This window comes from Mytilus edulis, chromosome 4 (assembly GCF_963676685.1).
Source record: "Mytilus edulis chromosome 4, xbMytEdul2.2, whole genome shotgun sequence".
Lineage (NCBI taxonomy): Eukaryota > Metazoa > Mollusca > Bivalvia > Mytilida > Mytilidae > Mytilus > Mytilus edulis.
The window spans coordinates 29,283,301-29,306,724 of NC_092347.1; the positions used below are offsets into that span (position 1 = coordinate 29,283,301).

Below are 23,424 nucleotides of genomic sequence, written 5' to 3' on the forward strand. Positions count from 1 at the left end.
GATTCGATATTTATGGGCTTGTATTTGTTCTCATAATTCCCTTGTAAGAAAGCGGTTGCTTACACGGAAGTTTTGATACCAAAAGTTTCAAGAAGTGATGTTGAAATCATCCATTGTTAAATTTTACGGACGCCATCACGAATTGGTTAACCGTGATGGAATATCTGTTTCTTAAAAGACGACAGATATGTTCCAATTGACGTTTCTGCAATTACGTCCCCTCTTCCTCAAAGTTGACAAACCACCCACCGAATTAGACTTATTACCAGATTTGTACTTACATGATCAACATGATAGGTGCCACATGCTACAGAATATGCCTAACCTATCCGAGCACTTGAGATCATTCGAATTCGTTTGGGGGATTCGTGTTGCTCAGTCTTATATTTATAGGTTGTGTTTGGGGGGTTCGTGTTGCTCAGTCTCATATTTATAGGTTGTGTTTTTAGGGGTTCGTGTTGCTCAGTCTCATATTTATAGGTTGTGTTTGGGGGATTCGTGTTGCTCAGTCTTATATTTATAGGTTGTGTTTGGGGGAATCTTGTTCTCAGTCTTATATTTATAGGTTGCGTTTGGGGGATTCGTGTTGCTCAGTCTTATATTTATAGGTTGTGTTTGGGGGATTCGTGCTGCTCAGTCTCATATTTATAGGTTGTGTTTTGGGGATTCGTGTTGCTCAGTCTTATATTTATAGGTTGTGTTTGGGGGATTCGTGTTGCTCAGTCTTATATTTATAGGTTGTGTTTGTGGGATTCGTGTTGCTCAGTCTTATATTTATAGGTTGTGTTTGGGGGATTCGTGCTGCTTAGTCTCATATTTATAGGTTGTGTTTTGGGGATTCGTGTTGCTCAGTCTTATATTTATAGGTTATGTTTTTGGGATTCGTGTTGCTCAGTCTTATATTTATAGGTTGTGTTTTGGGGATTCGTGTTGCTCAGTCTTATATTTATAGGTTGTGTTTTGGGGATTCGTGTTGCTAAGTCTTATATTTATAGGTTGTGTTTGGGGGATTTGTGTTGCTCAGTCTTACATTTATAGGTTGTGTTGGGGGGAATCTTGGTCTCAGTCTTATATTTATAGGTTGTGTTTGGGGGATTTGTGTTGCTCAGTCTTATATTTATAGGTTGTGTTTTGGGGATTCGTGTTGCTCAGTCTTATATTTATAGGTTGTGTTTGGGGGATTCGTGTTGCTCAGTCTTATATTTATAGGTTGTGTTTGGGGGATTCGTGTTGCTCAGTCTTATATTTATAGGTGGTGTTTTGGGGATTCGTGTTGCTCAGTCTTATATTTATAGGTTGTGTTTGGGGGATTCGTGTTGCTCAGTCTTATATTTATAGGTTGTGTTTGGGGGATTCGTGTTGCTCAGTCTTATATTTATAGGTTGTGTTTGGGGGATTCGTGTTGCTCAGTCTTATATGTATAGGTTGTGTTTGGGGGATTCGTGTTGCTCAGTCTTATATGTATAGGTTGTGTTTGGGGGATTCGTGTTGCTCAGTCTTATATTTATAGGTTGTGTTTGGGGGATTCGTGTTGCTCAGTCTTATATTTATAGGTTGTGTTTGGGGGATTCGTGTTGCTCAGTCTTATATTTATAGGTTGTGTTTTGGGGATTTGTGGTCTCAGTCTTATATTTATAGGTTGTGTTTGGGGGAATCTTGGTCTCAGTCTAATATTTATAGGTTGTGTTTGGGGGATTCGTGTTGCTCAGTCTTATATTTATAGGTTGTGTTTGGGGGATTCGTGTTGCTCAGTCTCATATTTATAGGTTGTGTTTGGGGGATTGGTGTCGCTCAGTCTTATATTTATAGGTTGTGTTTTTGGGGATTCGTGTTGCTCAGTCTTATATTTATAGGTTGCGTTTTGGGGATTCGTGGTCTCAGTCTTATATTTATAGGTTGTGTTTGGGGGATTCGTGTTGCTCAGTCTTATATTTACAGGTTGTGTTTGGGGATTCGTGTTGCTCAGTCTTATATTTATAGGTTGTGTTTTGGGGATTCGTGTTGCTCAGTCTTATATTTATAGGTTGTGTTTGGGGGATTCGTGTTGCTCAGTCTTATATTTATAGATTGTGTTTGGGGGATTCGTGGTCTCAGTCTCATATTTATAGGTTGTGTTTTGGGGATTCGTGTTGCTCAGTCTTATATTTATAGGTTGTGTTTGGGGGATTCGTGTTGCTCAGTCTTATATTTATAGGTTGTGTTTGGGGGAATCTTGGTCTCAGTCTTATATTTATAGGTTGTGTTTGGGGGATTCGTGTTGCTCAGTCTTATATTTATAGGTTGTGTTTTGGGGATTCGTGTTGCTCAGTCTCATATTTATAGGTTGTGTTTGGGGGATTCGTGTTGCTCAGTCTTATATTTATAGGTTGTGTTTTGGGGATTCGTGTTGCTCAGTCTTATATTTATAGGTTGTGTTTTGGGGATTCGTGTTGCTCAGTCTCATATTTATAGGTTGTGTTTTGGGGATTCGTGTTGCTCAGTCTTATATTTATAGGTTGTGTTTTGGGGATTCGTGGTCTCAGCCTTATATTTATAGGTTGTGTTTAGGGGATTCGTGTTGCTCAGTCTTATATTTATAGGTTGTGTTTCATGTGCTGTTGTTTTTCTGTTTTTCTGTTTGTCTTTTTCTTTTTTATTCATGGCCGTTGTAAGTTCATTTTCGACTTCTGAGTTTGAATATCAGTTTGGTATCTTTCGCCTCTTTTACAAGATAGTATAAAAATGTTAAACAACTTTTTGCATTTTTTATTTATATGTGAAATATGCTCATTGCCCCTTAACTTTTAACTTAAATTGATGCATTCAAATTTAAGCCTTCGATATTTGGAAACTTAGCATGTATACAACGGAATGTCAAACGCTATAATCGCATGGACTGCAATTCAGATTTAATATAGTGTAACATTTTTAACACTTAAATTGTGCATATATTTTAACAAGTACATGGTCAATCACTTTTTCAACGTTTGTTAAAGCATCAAGGGCATCCTAGTGAGAGGACGATTGTTTACACATGTACGTACGCATTAAGACGATTTTATACGAGGAAATAGCACAGGTGTAACAACTAAATCAATGTCACTTAAAAGGTGTTTGATACGGAAAGGGCTTAGTGCAGATTTATTCATTAACATGTATTATGCAATATATTTCCTTCATAGAACGATAACAGTAATTTATCAAAAGCATCTTATGGCTTTTTGTTATTTAAAATGTATTTTATATCAATATATTATCTGACTCAGAGTATCTCCTTCCGTACACCCAGCCGATATTACTTCAACGAACACATCTTTAGTAAAAAATTGAATCGTTTTCAACTTTTATTGAAATTAGAGAGAAAATGCATTGTTCAATAATATGAACGTGTTATATCCATCAACTTAAAATATGTATTTTGAATTCCCGATCAATATTATTGATTATAATTTACCTGCCTTTTGAATTGCTTGGAATCTTCCAAAAATATCCTCTGATTGTATATCGATATTTTATGTCTTACTGACAATATGTCTCCAAACTTCTGTTTTCTATGTATTGAAATTGAAAATTAAATAAATACTGTTAGTTTGTTTCTTGAATAACTTTTAAGTTGTGCAACTTAATAAAAGAATTTTCAAGTCGTATTTTTTAACAACTTTTTATGAAAGACAAAAGATCACCACGCGCAATTTATACAATCGCACAAGCTTAGTTGTAACAGGAACACTTTTTCAAGAAACAAGTGTTTGGCCATAAACTGTGATTCATAACAGTAAAGGAAGGAGTCTGCTATTAAAAGAGCATAATTGGTGCCCAGAAGAGTACCTACAATATGTCAATAAACTATATTGCCGAAAAGTACATAAATGTTGTCAAGGAAAAATGTAGTGATTTAATCATCTCAAATATAAGGTTGTTCTACGCCAAGGACATATGGCATTCTCGCATTTATGACGATTTTCTGAATATTTGGTTTTATGTGCTTAGCACATTCATATTTTATTTGGTCTTTCCACTGATTTGATTCAAGTGTTCTGTTTTTTTTTTTTGCAACCCAAACGTGCGTCTGGAGTAATAACTTAAAAGCCAGGTATCAACGAAGAACGCTATGTATCTAAATTGATTTAGTTTAGCTAAAACCCGGTTGCTCAGGCACGGAAGCATTCTAAAATTTTAGATACATATGGTCTTCTATGGACGTCTGCAGTATCTTTATTATTATTTTCTCGATTAAACATTGTGCGTGTATGCTCAATGTATTTTATGTTTCGTAACTGTTCACAATCATATTCATTCACAAACTGAGCTTACTTCCAGTGTTTTTCGGTAGCTATAGGATGCATGGTCTAGTCCACATTTATTATATGTTGTTGTTGTGATGTTTTCACACGGTTCTTAGTATCTATGATGGTTTTCAAAACAAACTAAAATATATTTTACCTCTCTTATTGCAAACGGGGCCACATTTAAAAACGTTATCATCTTCTCTATATAATAGAAGTTGATTGACTAGTTCAGTGATAGCCTCAGTGACTTATTGTTTGTTTGTTTTGTTGTTACTGAGCCAAGCCTGCTCTCAATTACCTTCAATGGTGAAAGTTCCCAGGTAATTCACGGTGACATAACAACACATAAGGCTATGGCCAGGGCGGGACGAGCTGATCACATGCTATATGGATATATAGTGGATCAGTGGAAATGCCATTTTTCAAACTTTCAAGAACCATAACTCCTGAACAGTAAAAGTCAAAATCGTCATTATTGAACTTGACCTCCATTTTGTCATCAGTAACAACATATTAAAATTTGGGAAGCTTTGGTTGACCAGTTCATGCGTAAATGCACGGACACGTCTGGAAATGCCATTTTTCAATCTTTCAAGAACCATAACTCCTGAACGGTAAAAGTCAAAATCGTCAATATTGAACTTGACCTCCATTTTGTCATCAGTAACAACATATTAAGAATTGGGAAGCTTTGGTTGACCAGTTCATGCGTAAATGCACGGACACGTCTGGAAATGCCATTTTTCAATCTTTCAAGAACCATAACTCCTGAACGGTAAAAGTCAAAATCGCCAATATTGAACTTGACCTCCATTTTGTCATCAGTAACAACATATTAAAATTTGAAAAGCTTTGGTTGAACAGTTTATGAGTAAATGCACGGACACGACTGAAAAAGCCATTTTTCAATCTTTCAAGAACCATTACTCCTGAACAGTAAAAGTCAAAATCGTCATTATTAAACTTGACCTCCATTTTGTCATCAGTAACAACATATTAAAATTTGGGAAGCTTTGGTTGAACAGTTCATGCGTAAATACACGGACACGACTGGAAATGCCATTTTTCAATCTTTCAAGAACCATAACTCCTGAACGGTAAAAGTCAAAATCGTCATTATTGAACTTGACCTCCATTCTGTCATCAGTAACAACATATTAAAATTTGAAAAGCTTTGGTTGAACAGTTCATGAGTAAATGCACGGACACGACTGGAAATGCCATTTTTCAATCTTTCAAGAACCATAACTCCTGAACAGTAAAAGTCAAAATCGTCATTATTGAACTTGACCTCCATTTTGTCATCAGTAACAACATATTAAAATTTGGGAAGCTTTGGTTGACCAGTTCATGCGTAAATGCACGGACACGTCTGGAAATGCCATTTTTCAATCTTTCAAGAACCATAACTCCTGAACGGTAAAAGTCAAAATCGTCAATTTTGAACTTGACCTCCATTTTGTCATCAGTAACAACATATTAAGAATTGGGAAGCTTTGGTTGAACAGTTCATGCGTAATTTCACGGACACGACTGGAAATGCCATTTTTCAATCTTTCAAGAACCATAACTCCTGAACGGTAAAAGTCAAAATCGTCAATATTGAACTTGCCCTCCATTTTGTCATCAGTAACAACATATTAAAATTTGAAAAGCTTTGGTTGAACAGTTCATGAGTAAATGCACGGACACGACTGGAAAAGCCATTTTTCAATCTTTCAATAACCATAACTCCTGAACGGTAAAAGTCAAAACCGTCATTATTGAACTTGACCTCCATTTTGTCATCAGTAACAACATATAAAAATTTGAGAAGCTTTGGTTGAACAGTTCATGCGTAAATGCACGGACACGACTGGAAATGCCATTTTTCAATCTTTCAAGAACCATAACTTCTGAACGGTAAAAGTCAAAATCGTCATTATTGAACTGGACCCTCATTTTGTCATCAGTAACAACATATTAAAATTTGAAAAGCTTTGGTTGAACAGTTCATGCGTAAATGCACGGACACGACTGGAAATGCCATTTTTCAATCTTTCAAGAACCATAACTCCTGAACGGTAAAAGTCAAAATCGTCAATTTTGAACTTGACCTCCATTTTGTCATCAGTAACAACATATTAAAAATTGGGAAGCTTTGGTTGAACAGTTCATGCGTAATTTCACGGACACGACTGGAAATGCCATTTTTCAATCTTTCAAGAACCATAACTCCTGAACGGTAAAAGTCAAAATCTTCAATATTGAACTTGACCTCCATTTTGTCATCAGTAACAACATATTAAAATTTGAAAAGCTTTGGTTGAACAGTTCATGAGTAAATGCACGGACACGACTGGAAAAGCCATTTTTCAATCTTTCAATAACCATAACTCCTGAACGGTAAAAGTCAAAACCGTCATTATTGAACTTGACCTCCATTTTGTCATCAGTAACAACATATAAAAATTTGGGAAGCTTTGGTTGAACAGTTCATGCGTAAATGCACGGACACGACTGGAAATGCCATTTTTCAATCTTTCAAGAACCATAACCTCTGAACGGTAAAAGTCAAAACCGTCATTATTGAACTTGACCTCCATTTTGTCATCAGTAACAACATATAAAAATTTGGGAAGCTTTGGTTGAACAGTTCATGCGTAAATGCACGGACACGACTGGAAATGCCATTTTTCAATCTTTCAAGAACCATAACCTCTGAACGGTAAAATTCAAAATCGTCATTATTGAACTGGACCCCCATTTTGTCATCAGTAACAACATATTAAAATTTGAAAAGCTTTGGTTGAACAGTTCATGAGTAAATGCACGGACACGACTGGAAAAGCCATTTTTCAATCTTTCAAGAACCATAACTCCTGAACGGTAAAAGTCAAAATCGTCATTATTGAACTTGACCTCCATTTTGTCATCAGTAACAACATATTAAAATTTGGGAAGCTTTGGTTGAACAGTTCATGCGTAAATGCACTGACACGACTTGAAATGCCATTTTTCAATCTTTCAAGAACCATAACTCCTGAACGGTAAAAGTCAAAAAATTACTGAACTCCGAATATAATTCAAAACTGAAATTTTCTAACAAAATGGAAAATCAAAAGCTTAAATACATCAAACGAATGGATAACAGCTGTCATATTCCTGACTGGGTACAGCCATTTTTCTTATGAAGAAAATGGCGGATTAAACCTGGTTGTATAGCTAGTTAAACCTCTCACTGGTAAGACAAAGACGCTGTCATATTCTAAATACAATAGGATGTTTCTTTATGTGTTTTTCTGAAAATACATTAAACAAAAAAGATTCTAAAATTGAACATTTATTAAATATCTGTAAATTATGCTAAAAACAACAAGTTTAAAGACAAAAATACCTCCATGACAATTTGGTCACATTCATAATTTTACTCTCTGAAAATCTCCAATAATACATCACAATAAATAAATTGTATGAAACAACATCATCAAAGATGATTAAATTCATACTTGTTAATAAAATGATTTCTGATGCACAATAAAAAAATATATGAAAACAAAACATAACAATATGCCCTAGTAACAAACAAAAAGGAGAATGGTAAAAAGAAAGACTTGCACACCAAGCTGATAGATAATACATAGGTAAAAATTCAACTCAGTACAGTTTTGATTACCAAATTTACAACGAAATTGGGCTTTGTTTAAATATACACTACATTATTTACTCGTTCAAATGTAAAAAGAACTTATGATAACCCAAAACTATAATAAAAGCAATATATACATAGAGCCCGAGTATTATGACGGAGGTATTTGAAGTTTATGAGATCCAGTGTTTTCCTAGACACCTCACTGAAGTATAGACGGATCCTCCATTCGTCCGACGGATATGAGATCTGGTTTCCTTTTACTGGTACCCATGGTCTGGCTAGATATAAGGTACACGATGCCATGTAGAAGTTCAGAAATTGTATTATCGGTATTTGTAAACATTGTCTTTCCAACTCAGAATCACTATATAGGATTCTAATATTTGAGGTATTTAAAGAGTTTTATGCCTCTGACAACCTGAGTAATAAACATATTTCTTAATATGCATAACATCAAATATTAAGATAATTGTTGGGTTTTTTAATTGCATTGAGAGTTGCATGTTTGCATATCTTTTCTGTTTCAAATTATACTTCAGTAGCAAAATGAGTCTTGGATGTATATCACACCACTTAAACGACAACAATCACCTGATATCAGGACGTAGAAGTCCTAACCTGATTAAAATTGGTTATGTCTAAGAATAAGAATATATCACGAAAATGAATCCCATAAATAAAAATGACTATTCACACAAAATGTTACACAATGTTAAACAGATTGTTTCAAAGCAAGATTGAATGTTTTCACAATATTTTTGTAGAGCAACGACAGCTAAACAAAGTGGAGATCATAAAAAAAATATTTTTGAAAGACATATATAATCTAACTCGTATTACTTTAAGGAAATCCTATTATTTCCAATACATATGAAAGGGATTTATACAGAAACTTATCCTTTTTTTAATATTAAACGAAGTATATACATTTATTCTTTTAAAATGATTAAAAAGAGAAAAAATAGACACCATTAATAGACCAAAAAGGTTTTCCAAAATGACACTTTAGAATAACCACCAATGACGAGCTAACCAAAATAAAAACACTTTTAGATAAACTCCATACTATGCATTCACCGATTTAAATGTTATATCTTAGATATACTTAAAATTAAAAGGGAGAAGGTATTTCAGGCAAATCTTTTGCTCCCTTGAATTCGAAATTCAAAAAGTACATTAAATCTATCAAATAACATTACCCGGGTCTCGACAAGATATTTATCTATCACATATACGTATTTTCTTTATAATATTGTTTTATATAATTTGATTATTGCTTCGAACTTCTTGCGTCCATGCAAAACTGAAAAAAACTGCCAAATTATCCCATTTTCAGATATTGGAAATGAGACAAAATCGTGTCCCAAAAGATATTTTTGCCATTACTTTATTTATCTTATTCAAAGATGTAAATTTGGGCAAAATATAGCATTTGGTAACCCTTGGCTTTCATCTAATTGGCCAAAACCTTGGCGTTAAAGTGTCATTTTGAGTCTAAAAACACATTTTCGACATGTTAATTACATTCTTCTGAAATCCTAGTAAGGTCATAGTGACATTGGTGTATCTAGCTGTTAACGTGTCCACCCCATATCCCAATATCATCACAAAATTAAGATAATTTTGAAAGGGTTTGAGGAATTTTAATCATTTTTGAAATTTGTGGTGCCGATTAAAAGTATTTATCATACCCACTCTTTTCCGATAAATAGACAATTAACCTACATACACACATAAAACGAATTAACCAAAAGAATATACTGATATTCTTATTCAAAGTACAGTGTCACTTTGTTTAAATATTTGATAACAAAGTAAATTCGTTGCCCATATATACTTCAGAGTTTCTATTAAATTAGCATTTGAATGTTACATACTTCCAAGAACAGACCTCATTTAAAATGACCTATTAGATGACCATTTAAAAAAATAGTACAACAAACAGGCTTCTTGAGTCTATTGAAAATACAACATAACGCCAAGTGGATGGAGAGAGAATTTAAAACGGTTTCTTGACTAAGATTGCGTCACAGTAGTTGTACCCGTCAATATACCGGAATTGCACATTTGTGAAGCCATGCTTGGCAAAGAGTTTTTGATATTCTGATGCATTGCGTTCTTTTCCTTTCGACATTAAAGCCAGAATTAAGTCATTGGTCGTACAAATTTCTGGGCTGGATTTGTCGTCACTTAAAACTTTCTCTAAAACCAACAGACTGCCACCTGAAATAAAAGAAAAAAGTAGGTTATATAAAAAAGAAAAATGTTTTTTTTTTTCAATTCTTACAACTGGATTGTAATCTTAAGCGTTTTTGTGTAACGTAAAAAAATGATTGAATCTGTTTTATAATTCCAATAAATATTTAGAGTTTTTTTTTCACATGAAATCTCCATTTTGACCTTTTTAGGTTGTAAAAATCAACGCTCTAAAACTAAAACTTTAGACATGAAAAACATTAAATTTTGTATTCGGGACTAAATCTGACCCTAAATCGACAGTCTTCTTTAAAGAGATGCTTCATAAGATTTAAATTTCTGTGTCATTTTGGTCTCTTGTGGAGAGTTGTCTCATTGGCAATCATACCACATCTTCTTTTTTATATTCATTATTATGATATTTACCTGGTGGTAACTTAGCGAATATTTTGTTAAGAAGTTGATCCACACGAAGCTCATCCCAACCATGTAAAACATGTCCCAGTATATATAAATCACCTGAAGGTATGTCGTCTTCAAAGAAGTCTCCTATTCAAACAAAAAGAAATATACAGCATTAAATATTTAGATATACATAAGATAAAAAAATGCAACCATATAAAGTAAAAATTAACATTGAAGAAATGCAGATTTTACGTCCGAGTTTTCAAATCTGAAGGCTTACAAACTCAAAAAGGTTTTGATTTTAAAATATTTTGGCCTCGAGCATCACTGAAGATAAGTCAATTGTCAAAATGTGCATCTGGTGAAGATTGAAGATAATTGGTACCATTAGTGTTATTATAGTCTTGTTGATATTGTAGTTGAGGTTTACATGAACAAAATGGAATAAAGAACTAACCTGCTTTGTATTGAAGTGTTCCGTCTGAATTGTTCGGGAACATTTTCTGTGCGAGCTGTACAACTGGAGGCAAGTCAAACATCGTTACTTTCATGTTGGTGTATGTGTTGGACAGTTCGATTGAGATTCTGCCTGATCCACCTTTAACATAAATAGTCAATGTCAATGAGCATCAATGCATGGTTGTAGCTAAACATTATCAAAAGAAGATGTAGAGATTGGGTAGACTTTAGTCCAGGGAGAAAACTCTTTAAATCAGTAATGTTTTTGTAAAGTCAAGTTTCATCAATGTTTTTAAGCATTTATCTGAAACAGATTGGAAAAAAAATCTTTGTAACATATAAGTTTGGAATATATTTATGAAAATTACACAAACGTCCTGATAATTGTTTAGAGTTATTTCACTTAACCAAGGTCTACCTCCTTAAGAATTGAAATATGAATGAGGATGTTGAGATTTTTCAGATGTACCATCAAATGTTATGATGCTTGCTATTTTTTGGGGCCAGTTATTTAAAACAGTCCTAACTATATTTCTTCACAAACTTCAGAAGGTATCATGCATCATTATTGCATGATCAGATAAATTTGTTTATCAAAATTTTCAGCCTATTTGGCAAATAACCCATAAATATTATCAGATAATTTTCGCACAGAAAATAAATTCTTTGAATTATAATACATACCACCAAGATCAACTGCTTCTCGATGAGGACTGAGATCAAAAGCGCGTACAACAGCACTGGCGCACGAACAAGAGAATGCATCTGTTGACATAATGAATTTGGATAACATGTCACATGGTGGATTGTCCACGTTGTTTGGTTTAGGCATCATCGATGACATCATAGAGGTTGACATCATGGACATTTTCATTGCCATCATGCCATTAGGCATGGGTGGCATTTTGTTCATATTCATTCCATTCGGCATCGGTGGCATTTTATTACTTTTTGACACATTTGTTTTGGTAGGACTGCATGTTGGTGATATTTTGTCCTCAATCTTGATTGTTTTCATTTTCATTTCAGTAATGTTCTTTTCATTTTTTAGGTCTGTTAGATTCACACCATTCTTATTCATGCCATTTTTCATGGCTGCTATATTTCTGTTGATGTCGAACTTTGGTAATCCTGGAATTAAAAGAAAATTGTTTATTTCACTTCTAACTCAACATTTATTTTTGAAATGTGCCAGTCTTCATTAAAAGTAAATGTAAGAAAACAAGTTAATAGAAAAAATGTAAGATCTTTTGACCTTCACTTTAACGGATGAAGGTTAAGAACATAAATCGGTGGTGTTAAACACCAAATCATTGACAGTCAATGCCGCTCTGTCTGATTTTGGAAGACAGACTTTTGAACAGTGCCATTTCCTCTGTTAGACAAAATAGTACGTAAATAACAAACAGAGGAAAACCACCGTAAACAAAAGGAAAGGAAAGGAAACGAAACGAAACGAAACGAAACGAAACGAAACGAAACAAAAGATAAGATGTATCAATACGATAGACAGTCATAGACAGGCGTCAAAGCAATTGTCGAGCTCCGATACAAAAAGAATCAAGAAAACTAGTAAAGAAATTTTACCCAGACAATCAACACAAAAACACCAAATTGACTTAACACATTACATATGTCCAAAGATAATGAGTTTACCCGACTTGGAATAGGCAAATGGACATTTTATTGGGTTAATCTAGTGTTTTGATATTTCAACCTTCCGCCTTCAAATATCAATCCGCGGACCAACAAAGGCTACACAGAGAACATACAATGAAAAATAGTATAGGAAGACCAATGCACACTAAAGATACCGGTACAACAAATAGCACAAACGCAAAAACTCCCGCCCTTAATTTACAATCTTGTCATTAAGCAGTCAATCAATTACTAAATCTACAAAAACTTAGAATAGAAACGCTAAAATACAAAAGCAAGTCATAGTGTATGTTTCTCGTTTGCTTTCAACAAAAGTAATTAAACTGGACTTTGTATAGAAAACAGAGATGGTTTTGTCCTATTTTCTGTAATCGATGAAACTATAAAATATCTAACTATTCTGATTAGTTAGTAGATACAAAATAACTTGATGTTTATCGATTTCCGTTAATTGTCATGTGAATTAAAATAAAAATTAAATATGAATGAAAGTCTACAATTATTGTTTATAAAACATGTGCTGTAAATTTAAAGCAAAACAACGTGTAATTCAAAGGTTTTATTTAAAAAAAAATGTCCTTGAAGAATATTGGATCATGTTCATTCAATCAAAGAAAGTGTAACATATGAATTATTAAACTTTTTCTCTTTTATTTTGATGTAGGAGGTGATGTACTTTTTAGTAGTGAGTCATTTCATTTTTATCAATGAAACATCATGTCATTCAAGTTGTTTCACGCGACAGCTGTGACTGTCTTTGGCAAAGGAAAGAAAAAGTACACGAAAGACCAAATTATATTTCATTGATGACATATAATATTCTTTGAAACACATTTATATTTTATGAAGTAATTCTTAAAATCAATACCTTTGAGCTATATCAGTTTTTTTTATCAATTGAAATGAGCACTTGCTTTTTATATACACCTACATATACGTTTTCCCATATAAACAACAATTATGCTAAAGTGAAAATAATAATAATAAAGAATGTACTGTAAAGCCAATGTATATCTCAAATTTATATCTGCAGTTCAACTTCATGCACACTTGAACTTGTGACGACCTCGACAGAAATTGAAATCGGTCATTGTAGTTATAATAGTTGTAATACATATACAATTTTATTCAAATAACAACATAAGAACTCTATTTTATTTTCCCAAATATTTTAGTATTTTTATTTTCCCCTATTTTTTCTTAAACCATTTTCATATTTTTTTGTCACATTTCCTTAATCGTAGCATAATATGAAACTATTTACAAGTGCCAACCTTGAAAATAATTGCACGAATTCCCATCAGTCCAAATTTTAAACGTCAAGGTTATGTTGGACAATTGAAAAATAACAAAGTAATGTCAAATCATAAATTATTGTCAAATCATAAATTATAACTATCAATATCATACGACGGCATTGTGTTACTATAAAAAAAATAAAATAAAAAACAACATATTTTTTAAAATAACATAACATTACAATGGTCGTTGTACAAAAGGACGTTGACACTATCTTTGTTGCACAAATGTCGTGCACTGCTCATTATTTTGTTCAGATCCATATAAAAATGTGTAACTTTTTGGAACGATCACGGTTACTTCCCTTTGACATAGATCTTTCTTTCAACGTAAGAAAATGAAACAACGTGTGGTGAACTTTAGCTAATAAAAATATTGCTTAAAATCTAAAGATTTTTATTGCGTTTCCAAAATGATATGGATGTCTTTCCAATTAACTGACCATGTTATATAGGCCCTGTACTTTTATATGGCTTTCTATGCGGTAATGGTACGTCGAACTTAAGTTGCTGACCATTGGTCACTGATGGAAAGTTGTCTCATTGACAATCTCATCACATCTTATTTTTAGATAAGTGTACAAAGTTTCAAGTTGATTTCATCACAACTTCATGAAAACTACGTGAAACAACAGTTGAACCTTCCTTTATTCCAAACTTTACTCCAAACCTAGACGGATGACCGAACGGACGTAAACACGATACATTTAGTACCACTAAATATCGTAGTTGGGACACAAAAATGGACCAATACAAATCGGACAATACTTTAAAACAGAACAGACAAAAACTATTTTATGTCGAGCAGAATATAAATTTAAAGACCAATACAATTATATATATAGCAAGTAACTGATTACAGATAGAATAAATAAATCGACAAATATAAGAAACAACATGGGACATATTGATAACTATGATTCGAACAGATGACGAACAAATGACTAGGTCACGAAACATCTCTCTAATCTGGTTATGACATTCGGAGAACTTTTTTTTATCGTTCTGAATGCAGAATATAATTAGAAACAATCAAGCGTACTTGACATAATATACATGACTTGTAATTACTAACAAATAGCAACCGAAATAGCTATTTATGTTTTACAACGTACAGAAAAGTGACAAGAGGATTTTGTATAAAGTGTGTATATGTACTTCAGATCTTGCTCTCAACATTAGTATAATCATTGACTGATGTAAATGCTGTAGAGATTATTTTCAACAAATCGCTCTCTCTTTACAATAAGAATTAGTCTAAATTAGCAGTTTTAACATTTTATTGAACAACAGCAGGTTTTCTATGTAAAAAGTTTATAAAAAATGATTCATGATCTACTTTTTTGTTCGTCATCTGTTGGAGCAATTTATAACACTGAACCTAAAGGAGATGCTATAACTAAAGAGTGTTCAATAAAAAAAACCGTATGGAATGTCTTCCCCCTAAAGTATTCATTATAGAAAAAACACACTTGTTGTATTTTTCTGATAATTTCAAAATTGAAAGAAAAGGATCAAATGTGAAAATTATATATAGAAAAAATAGCAAGTGCTTGTTCTAAGTAGCAGTAAAAAAAAAAATTGTTTTCTGTTGGAAAAAAATACCTCTCAGACCAAAGAACCTGGCCAAGCATTACATTATGCACTGCAGTGCTAAAGGGAATCAACCTGTTAAATAGCCTTCAGAAGCAGCTTGGTTCAAAAAGAGGGAAGAAAGATACCGGAGGAACATTCAAACTTATAGATTGAAAATAAACTGACAACGGCTACGAAAGAAAAAAAACAAAGACAAACAGACAAATAATAGTACAAAAGACACAACATAGAAAACTAAAGACCAAGCAACATGAACCCCACCAAAACTAGGGGTGACTTTAGGTGATGTTCAAGCTATGTAACGATTACTTACCATTTTTCAACAGTTCGGGGAGATTTTCTGTTAGGGGTAAACACATCTTATCGCTCATCATGATTAGACCAATCATTGTTGGTTTCTTAGATCGTGTTAGGTACTTGGATGTACTGGGTGAATTTTTGTAAGTATTTGATCCTGAAATAAAATTGTATTTTCGTCAAAATTAAGATATTTATATTTATCTACAAATATTTTGAACCAAAGTCAAAACACGGTACAATTTAACAAGAGGAAGTCACGACTTGGCAGTTAAATGTTTAAATATGTTTAGTTTGTTTTTCAAATTTGCAAGACAAAACGTTTTATCTGAAATCAAGATTCATCATGAAATATTAAAGTAATATCTTGATCAAAGACTCATCACTAGAAACATAAAAAAATGGGCAAAATTTTCTGTAGAGTATTAAGGTTCAACATTTGATCGCTTAAGATTAATGGAATTATGGGAGGATATTAAAATTAACTATTAACTTATATCAGTAACATCATTGACGTAGTTTAAATGTTCATGTTTTTAGAATAGCATGGTCACGATAAAGTTATTTTCAACATCACCTGTTATACAGTTTTAATCATCCCTCCGGAAATAGCTAATTGTTTACAGACACATATGCTTACCCTTTTTGTTTTGTTCGACAACGATTAACCGGTAACTAACTAATGTATTCATCAGTCTTTCCAAAATCTCCAGGTCGTATCCAAACTTCTTTGATAGCAGTTCCAGTGATGCAGGTTCTCCGACGCTTTCTATAGCATCAAAGAAACCGGCTTCTACACATTGAACCATAATCTGTAAATTAAACATGTATCATATGATATTTCAGGATGAAATTGAACAAACTTACTTCGTCAATTATTTAAATTTCATGAATGGGCTAATGGTCAGTAGCTTTGATAAAGAACTCCAGCTAAATATCTTTTGCAGCGTTTTGGTTCAATATAAAACACCAATAAATGTTTTAATCTGTCTTTCCTCGGGCTGTAAATCGTGGGGCAATTGCCTATGTAGTTATTATTAAATGTATGACTGATGCTAAAATGATTAACAGATATAAGAAGATGTGGTATGAGTTAACTTTTAGCATAGTGTCTTATTCGTTTTCACTTATAAATTATGGAGGTTAAACAAACCAATAATCAAACCTACATTTTTCAAATTTTGAAGTTTTTACCGATAGCGCGTGAAGTTATGCCGGTGACAGTTATCACATATATGTGTGTCAAATCTTGAAGTTTTATTTATGGATACTTTCTTTGAATTTGTTTTAAAATAAGATTAGTCCTGATTATGTAATAAATGAAAAATTTAAACACCGTTTCAAGTATAAAACTGTTCAACTTTCTTGACATTCCAACCGTTTAGCTATCACCTTTCTGAACTTCAAAAGTTGGAATATGTTCAAATTATGTATTCCAGTGCTTACAAGTAAAAACGGGACAAGTTCGGTACAAACGACACCACCAAACTTATCTGATTACCAAGAACCGGGGGGTCTTGGATCTCATGGTAGCAGGGCTATAAGCACAAGTGAAGTCATGATATATGTCAACGTTATATAAGGAAGTCACAGACAAATTCTTCTTTAAATACTTCAGATATATATTTTAGTTTATGTCAATATTTTAAATACTGCACTTTAACACGCAACTCTCATAAATGATACGAGTGGTTACAAATAACGGATTTGTACCAAAGCCTTATTTTCAAATGTACCAATGTGGGACGTCTCTCTTGTTATGCTTTCAGGAATTTTACCTCTCAAATTTCAATGTCTTTTCAAATAAGCCAAAAATATAACATTTAAAAAAACCTTGTTGTAAAGCAGTAAAGAGATATTCTTCCTATCATAGTATCAGAAAATTAAGTATTCTTTATAAAAACAATTCCATATAAGCACTGGGAGGTAATTATTCTCGGGTAGTATGAAACTGGAAATTTTGGAGTAAAAGCTAAGTAGAGACCTCACAACTAAACTTGTGTTGTTGGGTCGCTTGGTCTATTTCTTTATTTGATGATCTTTTTTTTATTATTAGGCCACAATTAAAAATATTTTGGTTTGCCCAAACCCTACCCACAGGTTGAGACAGTGGGTAGGTAGGTAGGCATTTTCTTTTTTTTTTCAACAAAAAGAATTTATAGTATCTATGGTTTATAAGTCTTCATGGCTATCTGATTAAAAAAAAAACTTCTTCAAATCAGGACAATAAAAGATTTTGAGTAGGCAGCTTTTTTCTGGGTAGGTAGCGTTTGGGCAAACAAACCTATTTTTTTTTATGGCCTTATGGTTCCGAAGGGAATGTTTCTATTACGTTTTTTTTATCTCTGAAATCCTATGAAAATGGTAACCCTTAATAACATCCATGGAAGATACTTTGATAGTTGATCGATTGATTGTTGGTTGTTTAACGTCCAGTGGCAAATATGTCATGCATGTTCAGGACGATTTTGATAGTTGGATACGGTTGGTCAAAATCAGCAATACATTTATACGTACAAAAACTCCAAAAAATGACCCAAAATCATATATTTGTCTTGATTATATACATTATAATACCATTTTGACAAGATGAAGCCAACTTCATTACTAAATCATTTTTAAACTTTATTTCATATGTTCTTTATATACATTCTTTTGGATTCTGTAAAAGAGACATAAGAAACCAACGCCCAATATGGATGTATTTGAATTCTATATATTACGAAGTTTCTTTGTTTAATGCAAAATACTTTTGACACATATTCTTATTGTGAATACCTGTCCATGAACTACATTAAGCTTTTGTAATTAAAATTGAATCACTGTGTTCACGCGTGATTCAAACATAGAAGAGGTTTTACATTATTGCACATATTTGTGCAGTGGTATTTGTTTGAGCTGTTGAATCCGGTTTTTGTAAGATTGTCGATATATTTAATCTTCATTTGATATTTGGTACAATTGTTTGGTTTGATCTCTTGTTTCTGCGACCCAGCTCGCCCTTAAACTGAAACCAAGACACGTTAGAATACCAAAATAAACAGAGAGTAATGTGATTCCAGTACGTTTTATAGATAATAGTCTCTGTATTATTTATTAATGCCTACCCTCTTATCATTTTGGTCCGACTTCCTTTGGGATATGTTTCTACTTTTTCTGACAGTTACTGAGTTAGAAATTTAATACGCTTTGATTATTACTGAAAATTAAGCTCTAAATATGCTTTTACAATTTCTAACATTCATTTTAGCCTATATTGTGTGTGCTATCATTAATTTCTTACAATCTAGATGGGAATTTCCCTTTTATTACATCTGACAAGTTTGGAATACTTGTAGTCTTTAGCTATCTGTATGTTAGCTTAAAATGCACTTCCATTGTTTCTGACGATTATATGTTAAATTATTTATGAACAATTTCTAATTTGTATGTTTGAATATATTTTTTTCTCTGTCACTTTCACTGCTAAATGCATATCATTTGATATACAACTATACCCAAAACTTGAAAGTTTTGCTGATCGGAAATTTTCAAATATTTAGAAAATAATGAAATGTCAACATTTTTTCTTCTCGTTGATAAATCTTAACATGAATATCAATATAACTTGCAGCTTCAAACAAAGAGAATCGAATACAATAGTCATATGCATATTTGTCATTATAATTATATAACCTATAAATGCACTAAATGCACAAAGAAAGAAATCTATAAATTTGTGATTTAGTTCATTGACTGATTCAGTACAACATATTGCATGTCCCACGCCTTTCATTACAAAGGTTTCAAATTATGAAATTAACTTGAGTTCAGTGAATACACAACAATGAGAAATTATTGAGGAAAGACGCTCGCGGCAAGTCAGACTTGACTAAGTCACCATCAGACTTAGGTTTGAGTTGTAATAGGGTTTGACTAAGTCATCAATGATGTTATATTTTTCCCAAATGCTAATATGAATTCAAGTAAAGTATTGTTGTACTTGAATTGATATTTTCATAGTTTAATTTTCGAAATACCTGTTATTATTATTTTGCAGTGTTGATTCCAGTATTGTATGATAAGAATATTTCAAATTTCTGCTGATCTATCATATTTTGTTCAAGGCTAAGAAAATAGGTACATTTAGTTCATGGACAGTAGTTTGGAAAGAAAAACACCGTGGCCTTGAAGAATGTTATTGTCCAGTTTAGTGAACAAGTGTTTACCCGTATCTAATGTAAGTAAATAGCCACTTGTTTTCAATCCTGTCCTGAAGCGCCGATCTAAAGTATTTAATCTTTATTAGAAATTCTGCCACTGATACAATATATCAGTAATGTAACAACATATTTAACTTATACTTCCACTGCCAATGAGCACAAATACTTTCAAACACCCTCGAATGCTGGATATTCATAAATATACATTTTGGAAGCAGTTTTTTTATGTACGATAGCTGTTATATTCCAAATGGAATAAATTTGAAGAAAAAAGGTATCGGTGTTTAGAACAAAACTATTGATAAATAAGATTTGAAACCTTAATGGCATGCTGGATCCCCTTTGACTGTTGTCCCGTTTTTGTATTTGATTTGTTCATACGACTTCAATGCTATGGGGTCATTTTTTTTTTATGAAACCACTCTCTTAAACAATTATCAATCACAACACATATTAACAGTATGCTATCACTGATTTCGATATTGGAAATAATTCTCATTACCACAGTGTACTTTACATTTATATGCCAGTAGAGGACGGTCTATAATAAGATATACTCATTCACAACAATAGTATGACGACACAAGATTTACGTAATAAGAATTTGACAGTTACTGTGTTAACATTATTTATAACACGAGCGTGCATATGTAGATCAAGTATAATGTAAAAACAACTGTTGTAACATTATCATCACATTTTCTTTCACAATATAAACTAAATATAATAAACTTGAAAAAAAAAAAAAAAAATTATAAAACTTATATTGCATGGAGAAAAGTTTTTACTATAAAGCTTTGCTTACCTTATATTTTGTTGCACCGTTGACAATTTGTAATATTTCGTCTGCCAAAGGATCAGATCGAAGCTCAGTACCGTTCATTTGGATGTCTGTCATTTTCTCAATCTGATTTTCCTTCAGATCTTTAAAATGTACGTGAATACTATCCTCACCGGCCGGCTTATAGTGTCTGACAGCTCGAAATCAGCTGATCGGGGATTTATATTCAAGAAACCAGGTCAAACATTATCCATATATGGCAGAAACTCCCACCCTTTACCTATTTAAACGCCAATCAGAAAATGAGATAGAATTCATTCAAAACAATACACAAATAAACATACATTAACTTGTATACGTTCACCGATTTAATATATATGTATATTACACTATAATTTGTATCTATATCTCATTGATCGATATCCAGACTCACGTGTTAAATACATACTATTATCACAAAAAGAATGTTCGTAGCCCTACTTAAACAACTACTAAAAATATAATATTTAAATCGCATATTAGTACGATACCAGTCATGTTGATTGCAAATTTATAATAATATATACGGAACAAAATAAAACACGTTTGTTTTGACAGTTGTAAGACAACAAACTTTTTCTAAATATTATTCATGTTTTTTTAACTATGAAGCTGGTTATCTAATTATAATATAATATAATTTTCAGTAAACATATTTATCAATACAATAAAATTGGATGTTCTTGTAATTTAAAAATAATCAATTTCCTCATAGAAATAAATAGACGGAATTATATATAGTAATGATAAATATGAATCTAATAATACTAACCAGATAAATTTAAAACGTTATGCATGAAATATGAAATATTCACCACTGGACATTAAACAAACAGCAACACTCAATCAATCAATCAATCAATCAATCAATCGTATAAACTATTTCTTTAGATTTGAATTAACAACAATAATCTTGATCAATATAACATTTTTTTAAACTTGCACAAAAAAAAGGGGGGAGGGGTTAAGGGATTACGAAAACAAAATGATTTTTTCTTCTGACTCATCCATGCATTTGACAAACTATCCTTTCGAAATGACATTATCAACGTATTTGATTAAATGAAAGTTGCTTAGTGGACATATATTTTGGAAAGCAGGTATACATACCATTTTGAAACAGTTACCCCCATAAGTGACCAATATACAGTCCCAATGAATATGTTTGGGTGTGGTGACGTGGTGTGGGAGGGTTGAAGGATTTTTTTTGAGAAATTTGCAAATTTTTTTTAGATGTTAGGATATTTTTGTACATTTCTTATAGATCCGTACCCTCCTCTTTTAACTCCAAGATAGGCCACGACAATAAATTATGACTGTCAAGATTTGAGGATTTGCCATTTCCACAAAAGTAAAATATTCTGATATTATGTTTAGAACTCTGTCGGAAGTGTGATAAGTCCATTAATTTTCAGAATAAAAGAACACACATGCTACCCTCCTTTTTACTGGATAATAATGACAGGGTTGTAAAGATTAGAGAAGAATATCCGGTTGTCATTATAATACATATAAATGTCACTTTCTGTAATAAATATCATTACACAACTAACACCTGGTTTGTACTTTTGACGACAAATCTACGTCATTTCAATGTCTTTCAAGGTGACGCAAAACTATCTTAAACGCTGAATCAATGAGATATGAATTATGGTTCTTGTAAGGTTAATGAGACAGCTAGCCACCAGAGACCGTTATGACGTAGATATCAAATATATGTCACAATACGACCTACAGCAAGTTGAGCGAAACCTTTATAGTCTAGTCAATTTAGTGAACAACCTGCAACTAATTGCAAAACAAGGTTTTTCTCTGGAAAACAAGTATGTTACTATCTATGAACAACATACTAAAACTATACAGACATATATTTTGCGGAAAGTGGTTTAATTCATATTTTGCAGTAAAAGTAAGGTAATATGAGTTGCTTCCCCTTATTTGCCAAAATTGACAAAAAAAAAACCAAATTATACAAAAAATGTTCTGTATTTTTTAAAACATTTTAAGTAATACAATACAATGCATAATTATCTGAATTCAGAAGAATAATATTACAAATGCATCACTTTCCTGTCTCAAAATTTGTATATTTAAATAAAGATATAGACCGAGATTGTGTTCTGCTATTTTACAATTCAGTGATTTAATTATCCACAATAATGATGGTATGTAACCTATGAGGGTCTGGAAATGTGGGGGGGGGGGGGGGGGGGTGTCGTGACTTAACAAAAAGTGAAACAAAACAAATGAGAAAACCAACGACCTGAGATATACCGTGGAACAAACGGCAACCACTGAGTATTTAAATGAAGACCAACAAAGACCAGAGGCTCCTGATTTGGGATAGGCGCAAAAGCTATAAAAAGTTCCGACATAACAAAACGGCAACAAACGGCAATCACTGAAGTACACACTCAAAACTTAGACTTGTCTTAAATCCGTGATTTGACTTCCGATTTTTCATTGTTCGTGTCCCTATCAAGATAGAAATTAATAATATTTTCCTTCCATACATGAAAATAAGTATTCTGGCCGCGAAATATCCACAAAGATTTTATTATTTGTGAAATAAAGTTTTGGACAAAACCTAAGC

At 32.6% G+C, this 23,424-nt stretch overlaps 1 protein-coding gene across 2 annotated transcripts; it reads right to left on the reverse strand.

Annotated features, from left to right (window-relative positions):
• Positions 1-7,577: 7,577 nt before the first annotated feature.
• On the reverse strand, positions 7,578-21,408 carry LOC139519367 (acetylserotonin O-methyltransferase-like). Of its 2 annotated transcripts, XM_071311378.1 has the most exons (8): positions 21,241-21,408; positions 20,817-21,072; positions 16,450-16,621; positions 15,826-15,966; positions 11,644-12,090; positions 10,958-11,098; positions 10,522-10,644; positions 7,578-10,122 (listed from the first exon to the last, which is right to left on the reverse strand). In XM_071311378.1, exons 2-8 carry the CDS (start codon positions 20,907-20,909, stop codon positions 9,899-9,901), a joined length of 1,341 nt encoding a protein of 446 aa, XP_071167479.1. In that variant the 5' UTR covers positions 20,910-21,072; positions 21,241-21,408; the 3' UTR covers positions 7,578-9,898. The 2 variants fall into 2 exon arrangements, with proteins under 2 accessions (XP_071167479.1, XP_071167478.1); XM_071311377.1 differs by lacking the exon at positions 21,241-21,408 and having other exon boundaries at positions 20,817-21,162.
• Positions 21,409-23,424: the final 2,016 nt, after the last annotated feature.

Excerpts from the sequence above, each read along its gene's own strand:
- LOC139519367 (XM_071311378.1), bottom strand. The coding sequence starts at position 20,909 with ATGACAGACATCCAAATGAACGGTACTGAGCTTCGATCTGATCCTTTG. Across the intron at positions 15,967-16,449 it reads TGTCGAACAAAACAAAAAGG|GATCAAATACTTACAAAAAT; the intron begins GTAAGCATATGT and ends ATTTTATTTCAG. Across the intron at positions 10,645-10,957 it reads AACACTTCAATACAAAGCAG|GAGACTTCTTTGAAGACGAC; the intron begins GTTAGTTCTTTA and ends TTGTTTGAATAG.